Source organism: Oncorhynchus kisutch, linkage group LG6 (genome assembly GCF_002021735.2).
Source record: "Oncorhynchus kisutch isolate 150728-3 linkage group LG6, Okis_V2, whole genome shotgun sequence".
In the NCBI taxonomy this organism is placed as follows: Eukaryota; Metazoa; Chordata; class Actinopteri; order Salmoniformes; family Salmonidae; genus Oncorhynchus; species Oncorhynchus kisutch.
Window position 1 is genome coordinate 11,507,187 of NC_034179.2, and position 20,571 is coordinate 11,527,757.

A 20,571-nucleotide genomic window follows, 5' to 3' on the forward strand; every position below is an offset into this window, starting at 1 on the left:
CAGTACTTTGTTGAAGCACCATTGGCAGTGATTACAGCCTCCAGTCTTCTTGGGTATGACGCTACGAACTTGGCACACCTGTATTTGGGGAGTTTCTCGAATTATTTTACGCAGATCCTCTCAAGCTCTGTCAGATTGAGTGGGGAGTGTCGCTGCAAAGCTATTTTCAGGTCTCTCCAGAGATGATTGATCAGGTTCAAGTCTGGGTTCTGGCTGGGCCACTCAATGACATTCAGAGACTTTTACCGAAGCCCCTCCTGCGTTGTCTTAGCTGTGTGCTTAGGGTCGTTATCCTGGCTGTGCGCTTGGGGTCGTTGTCCTGTTGGAAGATGAACCTTCGTCCCAGTCGGAAATCCTGAGCGCTCTGGAGCAGGTTTTCATCAAGGATCTCTCTCTTCTTTGCTCTGTTCATCTTTGCCTCGATCCTAAACTCTAGAGCTCTGTCAGAGTGACCATTGGGTTCTTGGTCACCTCCCTCCCCAAGGCCCTTCTCCCCTGAATGCTCAGTTTGACCGAGCGGCCAGCTCTAGGAAGAGTCTTGGTGGTTCCAAACTTCTTCCATTTAAGAATGATGGAGGCCACTGTGTTCTTGGGGACCTTCAATGCTGCAGACATGTTTTGGTACCCTTCCCCAGATCCGTGCCTTGACACAATCCTCTCTCGGAGTTCTACGGGCAATTCCTTCCACCTTTGCTCTGACATGCACTGTCAACTGTGGGACCTTTTATAGACAGGTATGTTCCAAATCACGTCCAATCAATGGAATTTACCACAGGTGGACTCCAATCAAGTTGTAGAAACATCTCAAGGATGATCAATGGAAACAGGATGCACCTGAACTCAATTTCAAGTCTCATAGCAAAGGGTCTAAATACTTATGTTATTAAGGTATCTGCTTCTATCTGCAGATACCTTAATAACATAAGTATATATAAGTAGATATATAAATACATTTGCTAAAATTCCTAAAAACCTGTTTCTGCTTTGTCATCATGGGGAATTGTGTGTAGATTGCTGAGGATGTGTTTTATTTAATCCATTTTAGAATAAGGCTGTAACGTAATGGTACTGAGCAGCCCGGCTAGTAGTGACTATTTCACAGTCTGATGGCCTGGAGATAGAAGCTGTTTTTCAGTCATTTAGTGCCAGCTTTGATGCACCTGTGCTGTCTCCGCCTACATGGTAGCAGGCCGTGGCTCAGGTGGCAGAGGTTCTTGATTATCTTCTTCCTGTAACACTGTAGATGTACTGGAGGGACTGTGCACCACCGTCTGGAGAGCTCTTCACCCTCATCGATGTAGATGGGGGCGTGCTCCCTCTACTGATCAGCTCCTTCGTTTTGTTGACTTTGAGAGGTTATTTTGTTTTTCAGTCATTTAGTGCCAGCTTTGATGCACCTGTGCTGTCTCCGCCTACATGGTAGCAGGCCGTGGCTCAGGTGGCAGAGGTTCTTGATTATCTTCTTCCTGTAACACTGTAGATGTACTGGAGGGACTGTGCACCACCGTCTGGAGAGCTCTTCACCCTCATCGATGTAGATGGGGGCGTGCTCCCTCTACTGATCAGCTCCTTCGTTTTGTTGACTTTGAGAGGTTATTTTCCTGCCCGTCAGAGCTCTGAGTAGCGGTCCCATCTCGTCTGATGAGGAACGTTCCAACTGGCCCCTCCCTCAGTCCCGCCCACAGAGCTCTGAGTAGCGGTCCCATCTCGTCTGATGAGGAACGTTCCAACTGGCCCCTCCCTCAGTCCCGCCCACAGAGCTCTGAGTAGCGGTCCCATCTTGTCTGATGAGGAACGTTCCAACTGGCCCCTCCCTCAGCCCCGCCCACAGAGCTCTGAGTAGCAGTCCCATCTCGTATGATGAGGAACGTTCCAACTGGCCCCTCCCTCAGCCCCGCCCACAGAGCTCTGAGTAGCAGTCCCATCTCGTATGATGAGGAACGTTCCAACTGGCCACTCCCTCAGCCCCGCCCACAGAGCTCTGAGTAGCAGTCCCATCTCGTATGAACGTGCCAACTGGCCCCTTCCTCCTTCCTGAAAGCCTTTCCTTCATGCTCCTTTGCTAGATTTCCCTGGCGCAGGTGTGTGGTGTGTGGTGTGTGGTGTGTGGTGTGTGTGTGTGTGTGTGTGTGTGTGTGTGTGTGTGTGTGTGTGTGTGTGTGTGTGTGTGTGTGTGCGTAGCCAGGAAGAGCAGGAGGCGCAGGGGAGGCAGGAGAGCACAACATGCCAATACAAACCGTCTGATCCGAGGCCAAATCATACCCTTAATAATAACCACAACACTGTTAACAGCCCAGTCCCCTGTGGTACCACCAACACATCTCTTCTCATTGTCCAGGGGACTATAGGCTGTCCTCTGCAGGACAAATACCATTCATTCTTCCGCTTGGCTGTCAGACAGAACAGGCTCGTTGTCCTACATAAAGACATCAGTGTGAGTAGTGTACTCAAGTCCTGATTTTACAACCGGGGTGCATTGTAGACTGTGGTTAACTGCAGCCATGGCATGTAGGCAGACAGTAAAGGGGTTTAGCTCGCTAGCTGCCATTCTAGAATGAGAGAGGACGTGGAAGAATCCTAAACAAAGCAAAGTAATGAAGAGACTAGCACAGTCAGGCACCTGTCCAGTCTGGCCAATGCTACAGTGTTGTCTGTCTATTTCTATCTATCTGTGAGCACACAGCCCTCTTTGGTCCTGTGAACGGGAGACATTATGGGGCTCTCTCAATGAGGAGTCCACACACAGACAGACAGACCTGAGGATCCTTCACCACTGTAAATCAACCAGACAGACTGGTCTGACCTCCTGCTGAACCCGACCCAGCAGCCAATAGTGGTGTGAGAAGAGCCTTGTGTGAAGAGAGACAGACTCTGGTAATGCAGAAGTGGACGATTGGAACGATGGAGAGAGTAAAAAACATCCACAAAACACTACAAAGAAAATGTCAAATACATTTCTTCCTTCTGGCCAAAGTCTTTCCAATAAAATGTATTTTATAAAGCCCTTTTGCATTTACTAAAACCCCAAACAGCAAGCAATGCAGATGTAGAAGCACAGTGGCTAGGAAAAACTCCCCAGAAAGATAGGAACCTAGGAAGAAACCTAGAGGGGTGGCCAGTCTAAGAGTACTTGGCCATTAAGGCCAGATTATTATTGGACTCAGCTGGAAGAACAGTCACAGTGGTTGTAGAGGGTGCAACAGTACCTCACACCGCCATAATCATTACATACATTGATAAAATATCTAGACAGAGGTCTAACATAACTGTCTTGGTCTGACAATGAGGAAACAGGCAACACAGCGTCTCAAAGCTGCTGAAAAGTGAAATGCATGGATATGAGAGAGAGAGAGAGAGAGACCGAGAGAGAGAGACACACCGAGAGAGAGACCGAGAGACACACCGAGAGAGACCGAGAGAGAGACCGAGAGAGAGACACACCGAGAGAGACCGAGAGAGAGACCGAGAGACCGAGACCGAGAGAGAGACCGAGAGAGAGAGAGAGACCGAGAGACACCGACAGCGAGAGACCGACAGCAAGAGACACCGACAGCGAAAGAGACCGAGAGAGACCGACAGCGAGAGAGAGACCGACAGCAAGAGAGAGAGACCGACAGCAAGAGACACCGACAGCGAAAGAGACCGAGAGAGACCGACAGCGAGAGAGAGACCGACAGCAAGAGAGAGAGACCGACAGCGAGAGAGAGACCGACAGCGAGAGAGAGAGACCGACCGCGAGAGAGAGAGACCGACCGCGAGAGAGAGAGACCGACCGCGAGAGAGAGAGACCGACCGCGAGAGAGAGAGACCGACCGCGAGAGAGAGAGACCGACCGCGAGAGAGAGAGACCGACCGCGAGAGAGAGAGACCGACCGCGAGAGAGAGAGACCGACCGCGAGAGAGAGAGACCGACCGCGAGAGAGAGAGACCGACAGCGAGAGACCGAGAGAGACCGACAGCGAGAGAGACCGACAGCGAGAGACCGACAGCGAGATAGAGAGACCGACCGCGAGAGAGAGAGACTGACAGCGAGAGAGAGAGACCGACAGCGAGAGAGAGAGACTGACAGACACCGAGAGACCGACAGACACCGAGAGACCGACAGACACCGAGAGACCGACAGACACCGAGAGACCGACAGACACCGAGAGACCGACAGACACCGAGAGACCGACAGACACCGAGAGACCGACAGACACCGAGAGACCGACAGACACCGAGAGACCGACAGACACCGAGAGACCGACAGACACCGAGAGACCGACAGACACCGAGAGACCGACAGACACCGAGAGACCGACAGACACCGAGAGACCGACAGACACCGAGAGACCGACAGAGACAGACAGACACCGAGAGAGACAGACACCGAGAGAGACAGACACCGAGAGAGACGGAGAGAGAGCCAGACGGAGAGAGAGAAAGTAAAGTCTCTCTGGCGCTGTCCTCTGCCTCCACTACTAATGTCTGAGAGAGCCTGGGCTTACATCAGTACAATTACATTTGAACGTTCAAATGATGTGATGAAAACCAATCTTGTGATTTACCGAGAGAGAGTATGTTGAGACGAGGCAGAGTATCCAGTCAGGGAGGTGATGTCTCCCCTTACTGATCAACCCTGTACAGCTACAGTCATAGGTGTCCTCTGAATAACAGAACCTCACTACATATACAGTGGGGCAAAAAAGTATTTAGTCAGCCACCAATTGTGCAAGTTCTCCCACTTAAAAAGATGAGAGGCCTGTAATATTCATCATAGCTACACTTCAACTATGACAGACAAAATGAGGAAAAAAATACCTAGTGAATGACCTGCAGAGAGCTGGGACCAAAGTCACAAAGCCTACCATCAGTAACACACTACGCCGCCAGGGACTCAAATCCTGCATGTCCAGGCCCGTCTGAAGTTTGCTAGAGAGCATTTGGATGATCCAGAAGAAGATTGGGAGAATGTCATATGGTCAGATGAAACCAAAATATAACTTTTTGGTAAAAACTCAACTCGTCGTGTTTGGAGGACAAAGAATGCTGAGTTGCATCCAAAGAACACCATACCTACTGTGAAGCATGGGGGTGGAAACATCATGCTTTGGGGCTGTTTTTCTGCAAAGGGACCAGGACGACTGATCCGTGTAAAGGAAAGAATGAATGGGAACATGTATCGTGAGATTTTGAGTGAAAACCTCCTTCCATCAGCAAGGGCATTGAAGATGAAACGTGGCTGGGTCTTTCAGCATGACAATGATCCCAAACACACCGCCCGGGCAACGAAGGAGTGGCATCGTAAGAAGCATTTCAAGGTCCTGGATTGACCTAGCCAGTCTCCAGATCTCAACCCCATAGAAAATCTTTGGAGGGAGTTGAAAGTCCGTGTTGCCCAGCAACAGCCCCAAAACATCACTGCTCTAGAGGAGATCTGCATGGAGGAATGGGCCAAAATACCAGCAACAGTGTGTGAAAACCTTGTGAAGACTTACAGAAAACGTTTGACCTCTGTCATTGCCAACAAAGGGTATATAACAAAGTATTGAGATAAACTTTTGTTATTGACCAAATACTTATTTTCCACCATAATTTGCAAATAAATTCATAAAAAATCCTACAATGTGATTTTCTGGATTTTTTTCTTCTCATTTTGTCTGTCATAGTTTACCTATGATGAAAATTACAGGCCTCATCTTTTTAAGTGGGAGAACTTGCACAATTGGTGGTTGACTAAATACTTTTTTAGTATAACCCTGTGTGTGTGTCTGTGTGTCTGTGTGTCTGTGCGTGTGTGTCTGTGCGCGTGCGTGTGTGTGTCTGTGCGCGTGTGTGTGCGCGTGTGCGCGTGCGTGCTTGTGTGTCTGTGCGCGTGCGTGCTTGTGTGCGCGTGTCTGTGCGCGTGCGTGTGTGTCTGTCTGTGCGCGTGCGTGTGTGTCTGTCTGTGCGCGTGCGTGTGTGTCTGTCTGTGCGCGTGTGCGTGTCTGTGCGCGTGCGTGTGTGTGTGTGTGTGTCTGCACACGTGTGTCTGTGTGCGCGTGCGTGTGTGTCTGTGCGCGTGCGTGTGTGTGTCTGTGCACGTGCGTGTGTGTGTGCGTGTGTCTGTGCGCGTGCGTGCGTGTGTCTGTGGGCGCGCGTGTGTGTGTCTGTGCGCGTGCGTGCGTGTCTGTGCGCGTGCGTGCGTGTGTGTCTGTGCGCGTGCGTGCGTGTGTCTGTGCGCGTACGTGCGTGTGTCTGTGCGCGTGCGTGCGTGTGTCTGTGCGCGTGCGTGCGTGTGTCTGTGCGCGTGCGTGCGTGTGTCTGTGCGCGTGCGTGCGTGTGTCTGTGCGCGTGCGCGCGTGTGTCTGTGCGCGTGCGTGTGTGTCTGTGCGCGTGCGTGTGTGTCTGTGCGCGTGCGTGCGTGTGTCTGTGCGCGTGCGTGTGTGTCTGTGCGTGTGTGTGTGTGTGTGCGCGTGCGTGTGTGTGCGCGTGCGTGTGTGTGTGTGTGTGTGTGTGTGTGTGCGCGCGTGCATGCGCGTGCGTGTGTGTGTGTGCGCACGCGTGCGTGCGTCTGTGCGCGTGCGTGTGTCTGTGCGCGTGTGCGCGTGCGTCTGTATCTGTGCGGGCTGAGTCGGCCCGTCTGTGCGGGTGTGTGTATCTGCATCCCTGTGCGGGTGTGTGCTAGACTTGGGTGGTATACCGGTATATTTTGAAATACCAACGGTATGATTTTCAACACCGTCAACAATTACAACAACAAATACTTCCTGGATCCAGATCCCTGCTGTTTAATAATTTAATCCGCTATGGGAATTTGCATATTATTTAAAAATATTTACGTTTAGAAAGAAATAGCGCCCCCTTGTGTGCACTGCTGATATACTGTACTGTATAACCCTGTACAGCAACAGGATAACGGTACGAAACCCCAGTGTTCACCTTCTTGTACTTACTTGCTACCCCTGAGGCGAGGCCGTAGAGCAGGCCTCCACCGTCCGACTGCTGATCAAAGATGTGTGTGGCGGGAGGAGGACACTTCTCCTGTCTGATGAAGTTATACAGCAGGGTCTTCACTAACCGACTGGTCAGGGACACACTGGCAGAACAGAGACAGAGAAGGACAGGTCTGATGTTAACCAGCAGGGTCTTCACTAACCGACTGGTCAGGGACACACTGGCAGAACAGAGACAGAGAAGGACAGTGACAGAAACTGATCTACAGCACCACACAGAACAGGTCTGATGTTAACCAGCAGGGTCTTCACTAACCGACTGGTCAGGGACAAGAGGACTACAGTCTGTAACACCAAGTCAGACACAGCACCAGAATGAGGATGAGCAGGACTTTAACCATGAATGGTTGTTATCATAGGTCATCGTATGTTGTAACAGTTTCCTAAAAGCACATATCTGAAGAAACAGGGGTTGTTTACCTTTTCCATTTATTTCCTGTCAGTGAACCAGAGGAGAGTTGGTCTCATAATCTCAAGACCGATGTTGAAATAATGAAATACGTTAAAGGACTCGGGAGACAGGATGACTGGCCTTTCTGTGTTAATAATAATAGGTGTTTACTGATTTTGGATGTTTTTATGGGAAACCAACGTTAAAACATGAAAATAGCTTGGACAGATACGGGAAAACTGCCCAAGAAAAGCAGGTTTGTTGTGTTTAAAATGTGAGGAGAGAAACACAAACTCTATTGTGAGTGAGTGAGTGAGTGAGTGAGTGAGTGAGTGAGTGAGTGAGTGAGTGAGTGAGTGAGTGAGAGAGAGAGAGAGAGAGAGAGCGAGAGAGAGTCTGGTGCGTGCGCGTGAGAGCGAGAGAGAGTCTGGTGCGTGCGCGTGAGAGCGAGAGAGAGTCTGGTGCGTGCGCGTGAGAGCGAGAGAGAGTCTGGTGCGTGCGCGTGAGAGCGAGAGAGAGTCTGGTGCGTGCGCGTGAGAGCGAGAGAGAGGCTGGTGCGGGTGAGAGCGAGAGAGAGGCTGGTGCGGGTGCGTGTGAGAGAGAGGCTGGTGCGCGTGCGTGTGAGAGAGAGGCTGGTGCGCGTGCGTGTGAGAGAGAGGCTGGTGCGCGTGCGTGTGAGAGAGAGGCTGGTGCGCGTGCGTGTGAGAGAGAGAATGGTGCGCGTGCGTGTGAGAGAGAGGCTGGTGCGCGTGCGTGTGAGAGAGAGGCTGGTGCGCGTGCGTGTGAGAGAGAGGCTGGTGCGCGTGCGTGTGAGAGAGAGGCTGGTGCGCGTGCGTGTGAGAGAGAGGCTGGTGCGCGTGCGTGTGAGAGAGAGGCTGGTGCGCGTGCGTGTGAGAGAGAGGCTGGTGTGCGTGCGTGCGAGAGAGAGGCTGGTGTGCGTGCGTGCGAGAGAGAGGCTGGTGTGCGTGCGTGCGAGAGAGAGGCTGGTGTGCGTGCGTGCGAGAGAGAGGCTGGAGTGGGTGAGAGCGAGAGAGAGGCTGGTGTGCGTGCGTGCGAGAGAAAGGCTGGTGTGGGTGAGAGCGAGAGAGAGGCTGGTGTGCGTGCGTGCGTGCGTGCGAGAGAGAGGCTGGTGTGGGTGAGAGCGAGAGAGGGGCTGGTGTGGGTGAGAGCGAGAGAGAGGCTGGTGTGGGTGAGAGCGAGAGAGAGGCTGGTGTGCGTGAGAGCGAGAGAGAGGCTGGTGTGCGTGCGTGCGAGAGAGAGGCTGGTGTGGGTGAGAGCGAGAGAGAGGCTGGTGTGGGTGAGAGCGAGAGAGAGGCTGGTGTGGGTGAGAGCGAGAGAGGCTGGTGTGGGTGAGAGCGAGAGAGGCTGGTGTGGGTGAGAGCGAGAGAGAGGCTGGTGTGGGTGAGAGCGAGAGAGAGGCTGGTGTGGGTGAGAGCGAGAGAGAGGCTGGGGCGGGTGAGAGCGAGAGAGAGTCTGGTGCGTGCGCGTGAGAGCGAGAGAGAGTCTGGTGCGTGCGCGTGAGAGCGAGAGAGAGTCTGGTGCGTGAGAGCGAGAGAGAGTCTGGTGCGTGCGCGTGAGAGCGAGAGAGAGTCTGGTGCGTGCGCGTGAGAGCGAGAGAGAGAGTCTGGTGCGTGCGCGTGAGAGCGAGGCTGGTGTGGGTGAGAGCGAGAGAGAGGCTGGTGTGGGTGAGAGCGAGAGAGAGGCTGGTGTGGGTGAGAGCGAGAGAGAGGCTGGTGTGGGTGAGAGCGAGAGAGAGGCTGGTGTGGGTGAGAGCGAGAGAGAGGCTGGTGTGGGTGAGAGCGAGAGAGAGGCTGGTGTGGGTGAGAGCGAGAGAGAGGCTGGTGTGGGTGAGAGCGAGAGAGAGGCTGGTGTGGGTGAGAGCGAGAGAGAGGCTGGTGTGGGTGAGAGCGAGAGAGAGGCTGGTGTGGGTGAGAGCGAGAGAGAGGCTGGTGTGGGTGAGAGCGAGGAGAGGCTGGTGGGGAGAGCGAGAGAGGCTGGTGTGGGTGAGAGCGAGAGAGAGGCTGGTGTGGGTGAGAGCGAGAGAGAGGCTGGGGCGGGTGAGAGCGAGAGAGAGGCTGGGGCGGGTGAGAGCGAGAGAGAGGCTGGTGTGGGTGAGAGCGAGAGAGGCTGGGGCGGGTGAGAGCGAGAGAGGCTGGGGCGGGTGAGAGCGAGAGAGAGGCTGGTGCGGGTGAGAGCGAGAGAGAGGCTGGGGCGGGTGAGAGCGAGAGAGAGTCTGGTGCGTGCGCGTGAGAGCGAGAGAGAGTCTGGTGCGTGCGCGTGAGAGCGAGAGAGAGTCTGGTGCGTGCGCGTGAGAGCGAGAGAGAGTCTGGTGCGTGCGCGTGAGAGCGAGAGAGAGTCTGGTGCGTGCGCGTGAGAGCGAGAGAGAGAGTCTGGTGCGTGCGCGTGAGAGCGAGGCTGGTGTGGGTGAGAGCGAGAGAGAGGCTGGTGTGGGTGAGAGCGAGAGAGAGGCTGGTGCGGGTGAGAGCGAGAGAGAGGCTGGTGCGGGTGAGAGCGAGAGAGAGGCTGGTGCGGGTGAGAGCGAGAGAGAGGCTGGTGCGGGTGGGAGCGAGAGAGAGGCTGGTGCGGGTGCGTGTGAGAGAGAGGCTGGTGCGCGTGCGTGTGAGAGAGAGGCTGGTGCGCGTGCGTGTGAGAGAGAGGCTGGTGCGCGTGCGTGTGAGAGAGAGGCTGGTGCGCGTGCGTGTGAGAGAGAGAATGGTGCGCGTGCGTGTGAGAGAGAGGCTGGTGCGCGTGCGTGTGAGAGAGAGGCTGGTGCGCTTGCGTGTGAGAGAGGCTGGTGCGCGTGCGTGTGAGAGAGAGGCTGGTGCGCGTGCGTGTGAGAGAGAGGCTGGTGCGCTTGCGTGTGAGAGAGGCTGGTGCGCGTGCGTGTGAGAGAGAGGCTGGTGCGCGTGCGTGTGAGAGAGAGGCTGGTGTGCGTGCGTGCGAGAGAGAGGCTGGTGTGCGTGCGTGCGAGAGAGAGGCTGGTGTGCGTGCGTGCGAGAGAGAGGCTGGTGTGGGTGAGAGCGAGAGAGAGGCTGGTGTGCGTGCGTGCGAGAGAAAGGCTGGTGTGGGTGAGAGCGAGAGAGAGGCTGGTGTGCGTGCGTGCGTGCGAGAGAGAGGCTGGTGTGGGTGAGAGCGAGAGAGAGGCTGGTGTGGGTGAGAGCGAGAGAGAGGCTGGTGTGGGTGAGAGCGAGAGAGAGGCTGGTGTGGGTGAGAGCGAGAGAGAGGCTGGTGTGGGTGAGAGCGAGAGAGAGGCTGGTGTGCGTGCGAGAGAGAGGCTGGTGTGGGTGAGAGCGAGAGAGAGGCTGGTGTGCGTGCGTGCGAGAGAGAGGCTGGTGTGGGTGAGAGCGAGAGAGAGGCTGGTGTGGGTGAGAGCGAGAGAGAGGCTGGTGTGGGTGAGAGCGAGAGAGAGGCTGGTGTGGGTGAGAGCGAGAGAGAGGCTGGTGTGGGTGAGAGCGAGAGAGAGGCTGGGGCGGGTGAGAGCGAGAGAGAGGCTGGTGTGGGTGAGAGCGAGAGAGAGGCTGGTGTGGGTGAGAGCGAGAGAGAGGCTGGGGCGGGTGAGAGCGAGAGAGAGGCTGGGGCGGGTGAGAGCGAGAGAGAGGCTGGGGCGGGTGAGAGCGAGAGAGAGGCTGGTGCGGGTGAGAGCGAGAGAGAGGCTGGTGCGGGTGAGAGCGAGAGAGAGGCTGGTGCGGGTGAGAGCGAGAGAGAGGCTGGTGCGGGTGAGAGCGAGAGAGAGGCTGGTGCGGGTGAGAGCGAGAGAGAGGCTGGTGCGGGTGCGTGTGAGAGAGAGACTGGTGCGCGTGCGTGTGAGAGAGAGGCTGGTGCGCGTGCGTGTGAGAGAGAGGCTGGTGCGCGTGCGTGTGAGAGAGAGGCTGGTGCGCGTGCGTGTGAGAGAGAGGCTGGTGCGCGTGCGTGTGAGAGAGAGGCTGGTGCGCGTGCGTGTGAGAGAGAGGCTGGTGTGCGTGCGTGCGAGAGAGAGGCTGGTGTGGGTGAGAGCGAGAGAGAGGCTGGTGTGCGTGCGTGCGAGAGAGAGGCTGGTGTGGGTGAGAGCGAGAGAGAGGCTGGTGTGCGTGCGTGCGAGAGAGAGGCTGGTGTGGGTGAGAGCGAGAGAGAGGCTGGTGTGCGTGCGTGCGAGAGAGAGGCTGGTGTGGGTGAGAGCGAGAGAGAGACTGGTGTGGGTGAGAGCGAGAGAGAGGCTGGTGTGCGTGAGAGCGAGAGAGAGGCTGGTGTGCGAGAGAGAGGCTGGTGTGCGTGCGTGCGAGAGAGAGGCTGGTGTGGGTGAGAGCGAGAGAGAGGCTGGTGTGCGTGCGTGCGAGAGAGAGGCTGGTGTGCGAGAGAGAGGCTGGTGTGCGTGCGTGCGAGAGAGAGACTGGTGTGGGTGAGAGCGAGAGAGAGGCTGGTGTGCGTGCGTGCGAGAGAGAGGCTGGTGTGGGTGAGAGCGAGAGAGAGGCTGGTGTGCGTGCGTGCGAGAGAGAGGCTGGTGTGGGTGAGAGCGAGAGAGGTGGACAGCTTAGAGAAACAGCTTGTGTGTTTTTGTGGGCGTTGTTTTTCGTCCGATGCTTCCTGTGTGCCCTGGCCAGTCTCCCACTGGACCCCAGACAGGGTCGGACCGTGTGTGTGTGTTTGTACTACGCTTTGTGAGTGTGTACGTCTCTTTGTGAGTGTGTACGAACACCGTGCTCTCGCAACAAAACAACACTCCAGCATGGCAGCAGCCAGGCCAGGCAGGAACTCTGTAAACCCTGAACCTTTGACACACCACTGACCAGAGCACTACCCCTGCCCGTCCTGTCCCGTATCCTTACGCCACAGACACAATCACTATGTGTTCTGCCTCCTCTTGACCCCTGGTTACACACTACCAGACGGGTTTGGGCCAGACCAACCCAAATGGCACCCTGTTGTCTATGTAGTGCACTACTTTTGACCAGAACTCCACAATGGGCCCTGGTCAAAAGCAGTGCACTAAGTAGTGTCATTTGGGACGTACCCCTTTGGAACCACCAGGGAGATAACTGGCTCTCTGCTTAGTGCGAGACAGACAGACATCTTAGCTGGGCCACTTTTCACAGAAAGTGAGAGCTGAGAACACGGTACTCGGGGAACCTTGAATCTGAAACAAATTTCCAAAGACTCATGAAGACTTGCTCAAGTTCCTTAGTTCACGTGATTGTGTTATTCTGGATATTCCCGTTACTTTTAGATCATTTGATTGGGTCATTGTGTCAAGTAAGAGTAAATGGGGATGTCTTTGAGACTATAGCCACACCCCCATGTGTGTTGAGGTATGTAGCAGACCTGGAGTCAAATTGTATTTGATTTCTTTAAAATGTTTCCACAGTCCAATCGTCCCCACACTCCAATCTTTCCTTCATCAGGTACTGGGAAATGAGTCTGTCTCACAGGATCTGAGTGTGTGTGTTGATCCATGACTCTACTCACCATCGTTCCTTCATCAGGTACTGGTAAATGAGTCCGTCTCTCAGTATCTCCTTGTGGAAGAGCTGGTAGGACAGTAACACCAACATGGTGGTCACAGCCTCAAACAGGATACTGTACGTGATGTCCCTGTGAGAGAGAGAGAAAGAGAGAGATAGACAGAGTGAGAGAGAGACAGGCAGAGAGAGAACATCTCCAATCTAAAATTAAATCTAGAATTGGCTTGCTATTTCGCAACAAAGCCTCCTTCACTCATGCTGCCAAACATACCCTCGTAAAACTGACCATCCTACCAACATCGACTTCGGCGATGTCATTTACAAAATAGCCTCCAACACTCTACTCAACAAACTGGATGCAGTCTATCACAGTGCCATCCGTTTTGTCACCAAAGCCCCATATACTACCCACCACTGCGACCTGTACGCACTCGTTGGTTGGCCCTCTCTTCATACTCGTCGCCAAACCCACTGGCTCCAGGTCATCTACAAGTCTCTGCTAGGTAAAGCCCTGCCTTAGCTCACTGGTCACCATAGCAGCACCCACCTGTAGCACGCGCTCCAGCAGGTATATCTCTCTGGTCACCCCCAAAACAAATTATTCCTTTGGCCACCTCTCCTTCCAGTTCTCTGCTGCCAATGACTGGAACGAATTGCAAAAATCACCTTGTCAAAGGTTCAATTGCAAAAATCATCATCCTCTTACCTCCCTCACTAGCTTTAAGCACCAGCTGTCAGAGCAGCTCACAGATCACTGCACCTGTACATAGCTCATCTGTAAATAGCCCATCCAATCTACCTCATCCCCATACTGTATTAACTTGTTTATTTATCTTGCTCCTTTGCACCCCAGTATCTCAACTTGCACATTCATCTTCTGCACATCCTACCATTCCAGTGTTTAATTTAATTAATTAAATTGCTATTATGTAATTACTTTGCCACCATGGCCTATTTATTGCCTTACCTCTCTTATCCTACCTCATTTGCACATGCTGTATACAGATTTATCTACTGTATTATTGATTGTATGTTTGTTTATTCCATGTTTAACTCTGTGTGCCACACTGCTTTGCTTTATCTTGGCCAGGTCGCAGTTGCAAATGAGAACTTGTTCTCAACTGGCCTACCTGGTTAAATAAAGGTGAAATAAAAATTTAAGAAAAAGTGAGACAGGTAGACAGAATGACAGCGACGAGAGAGAGAGACAGACAGGGAAAGAAAACCCAATGAATTCTCCAAATACCTTGAGCGAGTTACAGGACAAAATAAAAACCCTCCAACCCAAAAAGGCCTGTGGTGTTGATGGGATCCTTAATGAAAAGATCAAATATACAGACAACAAATTCCAATTGGCTATACTAAAACTCTTTAACATCATCCTTAGCTCTGGCATCTTCCCCAATATTTGGAACCAAGGACTGATCACCCCAATCCACAAAAGTGGAGACAAGTTTGACCCCAATAACTACCGTGGAATATGCGTCAACAGTAACCTTGGGAAAATCCTCTGCACTATCATTAACAGCAGACTCGTACATTTCCTCAATGAAAACAATGTACTGAGCAAATTTCAAATAGGCTTTTTACCAAATTACCGTACAACAGACCATGTATTCACCCTGCAACAAAAGGCAAAGTCTTCTCATGCTTTGTTGATTTCGAAAAAGCCTTCGGCTCAATTTGGCATGAGGGTCTGCTATACAAATTGATGGAAAGCGGCGTAGGGGGTAAAACATACGACATTATAAAATCCATGTACACAAACAACAAGTGTGCGGTTAAAATAGGCAAAAAACACACTTCTTCACACAGGGTCGTGGGGTGAGAAAGGGATGCAGCTTAAGCCCCACCCTCTTCAACATATATATATATATATATCAACGAATTGGCGCGGGCACTAGAAAAGTCTGCAGCACCCGGCCTCACCCTACTAGAATCCGAAGTCAAATGTCTACTGTTTGCTGATGATCTGGTGCTTCTGTCACCAATCAAGGAGGGCCTACAGCAGCACCTAGATCTTATGCACAGATTCTGTCAGACCTGGGCCCTGACAGTAAATCTCAGTAAGACCAAAATAATGGTGTTCCAAAAAAGGTCCAGTCGGCAGGATCACAAATACAAATTCCATCTAGACACCGTTGCCTTAAACACACAAAAAACTATACATACCTTGGCCTAAACATTAGCGCCACAGGTAACTTCCACAAAGCTGTGAACGATCTGAGAGACAAGGCAAGAAGGGCATTCTATGCCATCAAAAGGAACATAAAATTCAACATACCAATTAGGATCTGGCTAAAAATACTTGAATCAGTCATAGAGCCCATTGCCCTTTATGGTTGTGAGGTCTGGGGTTCGCTCACCAACCAAGATTTCACAAAATGGGACAAACACCAAATTGAGACTCTGCATGCAGAATTCTGCAAAAAGATCCTCCGTGTACAACGTAGAACACCAAATAATGCATGCAGAGCAGAATTAGGCCAATACCCACTAATTATCAAAATCCAGAAAAGAGCCGTTAAATTCTACAACCACCTAAAAGGAAGCGATTCCCAAACCTTCCATAACAAAGCCATCACCTACAGAGAGATGAACATGGAGAAGAGTCCCCTAAGCAAGCTGGTCCTGGGGCTCTGTTCACAAACACAAACACACCCTACAGAGCCCCAGGACAGCAGCACAATTAGACCCAACCAAATCATGAGAAAACAAAAAGATAATTACAAGACACATTGGAAAGAATGAACAAAAAAACAGAGCAAACTAGAATGCTATTTGGCCCTAAACAGAGAGTACACAGTGGCAGAATACCTGACCACTGTGACTAACCCAAACTTAAGGAAAGCTTTGACTATGTAGACTCAGTGAGAATAGCCTTGCTATTGAGAAAGGCCGCCGTAGGCAGACATGGCTCTCAAGAGAAGACAGGCTATGTGCTCACTGCCCACAAAATGAGGTGGAAACTGAGCTGCACTTCCTAACCTCCTGCCCAATGTATGACCATATTAGAGAGACATATTTCCCTCAGATTACACAGATCCACAAAGAATTTGAAAACAAATCCAATTTTGAAAAACTCCCATATCTACTGGGTGAAATTCCACAGTGTGCCATCACAGCAGCAAGATTTGTGACCTGTTGCCACGAGAAAAGGGCAACCAGTGAAGAACACCATTGTAAATACAACCCATATTTATGCTTATTTATTTTATCTTGTGTCCTTTAGCCATTTGTACATTGTTAGAACACTGTATATATATATAATATGACATTTGTAATGTCTTTACTGTTTTGAAACTTCTGTATGTGTAATGTTTACTGTTAATTTTTGTTGTTTTTCACTTTATATATTCATACAAAGGTATGTTGTATGTCATACATACAAAGGTATGTTGTCTACCTCACTTGCTTTGGCAATGTTAACACATGTTTCCCATGCCAATAAAGCCCTTGAATTGAATTGAATTGACAGAGACAGAGAGACAGAGAGACAGAGAGACAGAGAGACAGAGAGACAGAGAGACAGAGAGACAGAGAGACAGAGAGACAGAGAGAGAGACAGAGAGAGAGACAGAGAGAGAGACAGAGAGAGAGACCGAGAGAGAGACCGAGAGAGAGACCGAGAGAGAGACCGAGAGAGAGACCGAGAGAGAGACCGAGAGAGAGCGAGAAATACCTGTTATAGTATCATTATTTGGTGATTGTGTTGCACAAAACCTGTTCAGTTGACAGGAAACATGGCCTTCTGAATGAAAGTGGTGTGTCGTGATGAGGAGGACGAGGTAACCTAAACTAACCCAGAAGGGTTTGTGTAACCTATAAGCTGCTCTCCTGAACTGGCCTTCGTGTAGTGACTAACAGATTGAGCATCTCTGTCTCTGTGTGACATATCTTGTCGTTGTTAAAGACAGGTCAACAAAAGCAACTACACTATGTGGCAAAACGGGGTTGGACGAGGTTGGACAGAGTTGGCGTAGCTTGTTGACAACATGTAAACTATAATTCTGTCTCAAATGTTTACTGAAAACAGAAATACATTTGCACAATGAGCACGTGTTGTTTAAAATATATTGTTACAGCTGTTGGTTAGCTAGCAATTAATTTTTTGCCATATTAGCATAGACATGACATCAGTCAAAACACCTCAAAACAAGACAGTCTGAATAAGACAAAACAAGCTGAAATGAGCCCCTATGATTCCCCACATGGCAGCTAGCCATCTGGCCATCCAGAACCACAACACACGGTCTACTGCCCCATTGAAGCGTGTGCATCGGTTGTGACGTTGTCAGCTAACGTTTCTACGTCTGCAATAGATAGTCGTGACACAAATATGGTCCTCCAGCCTCAGAGTAACCACCAGCCTTCCACCACAGGATCCAGTCCACCCTACGACCGCTACAGGATCCAGTCCATCCTACAACCTCTACAGGATCCAGTCCATCCTACAACCACCACAGGATTCAGTCCATCCTACAACCACCACAGGATTCAGTCCACCCTACAACCACCACAGGATCCAGTCCATCCTACAACCACCACAGGATCCAGTCCATCCTACAACCACCACAGGATCCAGTCCATCCTACAACCACCACAGGATCCAGTCCATCCTACAACCACCACAGGATCCAGTCCATCCTACAACCACCACAGGATCCAGTCCATCCTACAACCACCACAGGATCCAGTCCATCCTACAACCACCACAGGATCCAGTCCATCCTACAACCTCTACAGGATCCAGTCCATCCTACAACCTCTACAGGGATTCTATTGTGTTTACTGACCCGGTTCCATCCTGAGGAAACTAGGTAGTGGTACTGTTACCTGCTGATGAACTGGACCACACGTACTGACTAACAGATGGAGAAGCGTCTCCATGTCTCTGTGTGATATAACCAGTGCTTGATTTCCACTGAAATAGACACCAGGACTCATTTTAAACTCCTCCACACTTTTAAGTTAAAATTCTATTTGAGGTGCCGGTGCGCAGTTCTGGTGAGCTCCTGCCCAAGTACAACACTGGGAGATAACTGCATGACTAAAGCGACACTGGCTGTCAGAGAGAGAGCCCTATGGTCTTTGACTGCCATCACCCGGCTCCCTCTCCCCCTCCCCCTCTCTCCCTCCCACACTCTTTCTCTCTCTCCCTCCCCCTCTCTCCCTCCCTCCCTCCCACACTCTTTCTCTCCCTCCCTCCCACTCTCTTTCTCTCCCTCCCTCCCACTCTCTTTCTCTCCCTCCCTCCCACTCTCTTTCCCTCCCTCCCACTCTCTCCCACTCTCTTTCCCTCCCTCCCACTCTCCCTCCCTCCCACTCTCCCTCCCTCCCACTCTCCCTCCCTCCCACTCTCTTTCTTTCTCTCCCTCCCACTCTCTTTCTCTCCCCTCCCTCCCACTCTCTCTCCCTCCCTCCCTCCCACTCTTTCTCTCCCTCCCTCCCACTCTCTCTCCCTCCCTCCCACTCTCTCTCCCTCCCTCCCACTCTCTCTCCCTCCCTCCCACTCTCTCCCACTCTCTTTCCCTCCCTCCCACTCTCCCTCCCTCCCACTCTCCCTCCCTCCCACTCTCTTTCTTTCTCTCCCTCCCACTCTCTTTCTCTCCCTCCCTCCCACTCTTTCTCTCCCTCCCTCCCACTCTTTCTCTCCCTCCCTCCCACTCTTTCTCTCCCTCCCTCCCTCCCTCCCACTCTCTCTCTCCCTCCCTCCCACTCTCTCTCCCTCCCTCCCACTCTCTTTCCCTCCCTCCCACTCTCTTTCCCTCCCTCCCTCCCTCCCTCCCACTCTCTCCCCCTCCCTCCCACTCTCTTTCCCTCCCTCCCACTCTCCCTCCCACTCTCTTCTCTCCCTCCCTCCCACTCTCTTTCTCTCCCTCCCTCCCACTCTCTTTCTCTCCCTCCCTCCCACTCTCTTTCTCTCCCTCCCTCCCACTCTTTCTCTCCCTCCCTCCCACTCTTTCTCTCCCTCCCTCCCACTCTTTCTCTCCCTCCCTCCCACTCTTTCTCTCCCTCCCTCCCACTCTCTCTCTCCCACCCTCCCACTCTCTCTCTCCCACCCTCCCACTCTCTTTCCCTCCCTCCCACTCTCCCTCCCTCCCACTCTCCCTCCCACTCCCCTCCCTCCCTCCCTCCCACTCTCCCTCCCACTCTCCCTCCCACTCTCCCTCCCACTCTCCCTCCCACTCTCCCTCCCACTCTCCCTCCCTTCATTTTTCCTCTGCTTCCTGTCCCCCCGCTCTTCTAGTTCCGTAGCACAGCCTGTGATGTCACAAGGCAGGGATGCTTTACCCATTCAGAGACACACAGGGTTCTATTTCCCCCTGGTTCTGTTATACCACTGCCTGGTATTGATACATACACTGAGGGAGGAAGGGAAGAGAGTCCTCGTCTTCCTCTTGGCATGAGACTGAATGACTGGCATCCAGCGATTAAACGGTCTGTAAAACACAGCCGGGCCCGTTACCGGTTCACCTTCCTATTCGGTGGGTGACGGTCCAAGCTACTGCACCCAGTCACTGTTGTAGTTTAACGACTGCACGGCACTTTTATTACAAAACAACCAACCGTCTATTGACAACAGCCTACATTACCTGCCCCCCCCCCCACCCCCCCACAATATGAGAGTGGTAGGGGGGAGGTACATGTCTAGTTTCCCTTATAGATCTAATCTGATAGTGGGGAGGTAGATATCTAGTCTCCTTTATGGCTCTAATCTGATAGTGGGGAGGTAGATGTCTAGTCTCCTTTATGGCTCTAATCTGAGTGGGGAGGTAGATATCTAGTCTCCCTTATAGCTCTTATCTGATAGGGACGAGGTATACAGTGGGGAGAACAAGTATTTGATACACTGATGATTTTGCAGGTTTTCCTACTTACAAAGCATGTAGAGGTCTGTAATTTTTATCATGGGTACACTTCAACTGTGAGAGACGGAATCTAAAACAAAAATCCAGAAAATCACATTGTATGATTTTTAAGTAATTAATTTTCATTTTATTGCATGACATAAGAATTTGATCACCTACCAACCAGTAAGTATTCCAGCTCTCACAGACCTTTAAGTTTTTCTTTAAGAACCCCTCCTGTTCTCCGCTCATTACTTGTATTAACTGCACCTGTTCGAACTTGTTACCTGTATAAAAGACACCTGTCCACACACTCAAACAGACTCCAACCTCTCCACAATGGCCAAGACCAGAGAGCTGTGTAAGGACATCAGGGATAAAATTGTAGACCTGCACAAGGCTGGGATGGGTTACAGGACAATAGGCAAGCAGCTTGGTGAGAAGGCAACAACTGTTGGCGTAATTATGAGAAAATGGAAGAAGTTCAAGATGACAGTCAATCACCCTCGGTCTGGGGCTCCATGCAAAATCTCACCTCGTGGGGCATCAATGATCATGAGGAAGGTGAGGGATCAGCCCAGAATACACGGCAGGACCTGGTCAATGACCTGAAGAGAGCTGGGACCACAGTCTCAAAGAAAACCATTAGTAACACACTACGCCATCATGGATTAAAATCCTTCAGCGCACGCAAGGTCCCCCTGATCAAGCCAGCGCATGTCCAGGCCCGTCTGAAGTTTGCCAATGACCATCTGGATGATCCAGAGGAGGAATGGGAGAAGGTCATGTGGTCTGATGAGACAAAAATAGAGCTTTTTGGTCTAAACTCCACGTGTTTGGAGGAAGAAGAAGGATGAGTTCAACCCCAAGAACAACATCCCAACCGTGAAGCATGGAGGTGGCAACATCATTCTTTGGGG

The 20,571-nt window shown here is 51.9% G+C and overlaps 1 protein-coding gene across 4 annotated transcripts in view; it reads right to left on the reverse strand.

Moving 5' to 3' along the window:
- Nucleotides 1-20,571, reverse strand: part of dym (dymeclin) — a 228,912-nt gene that overhangs the window by 163,140 nt on the left and 45,201 nt on the right. For all 4 annotated transcript variants that reach the window (XM_020484782.2, XM_031826159.1, XM_031826158.1 and 1 more), the window contains exons 7-8: nucleotides 12,805-12,930; nucleotides 6,915-7,057 (exon numbers count right to left, since the gene is read on the reverse strand). In XM_020484782.2, the coding sequence (XP_020340371.2) occupies nucleotides 6,915-7,057; nucleotides 12,805-12,930 (269 nt within the window). The remainder of the gene's footprint in view (nucleotides 1-6,914; nucleotides 7,058-12,804; nucleotides 12,931-20,571) is intronic.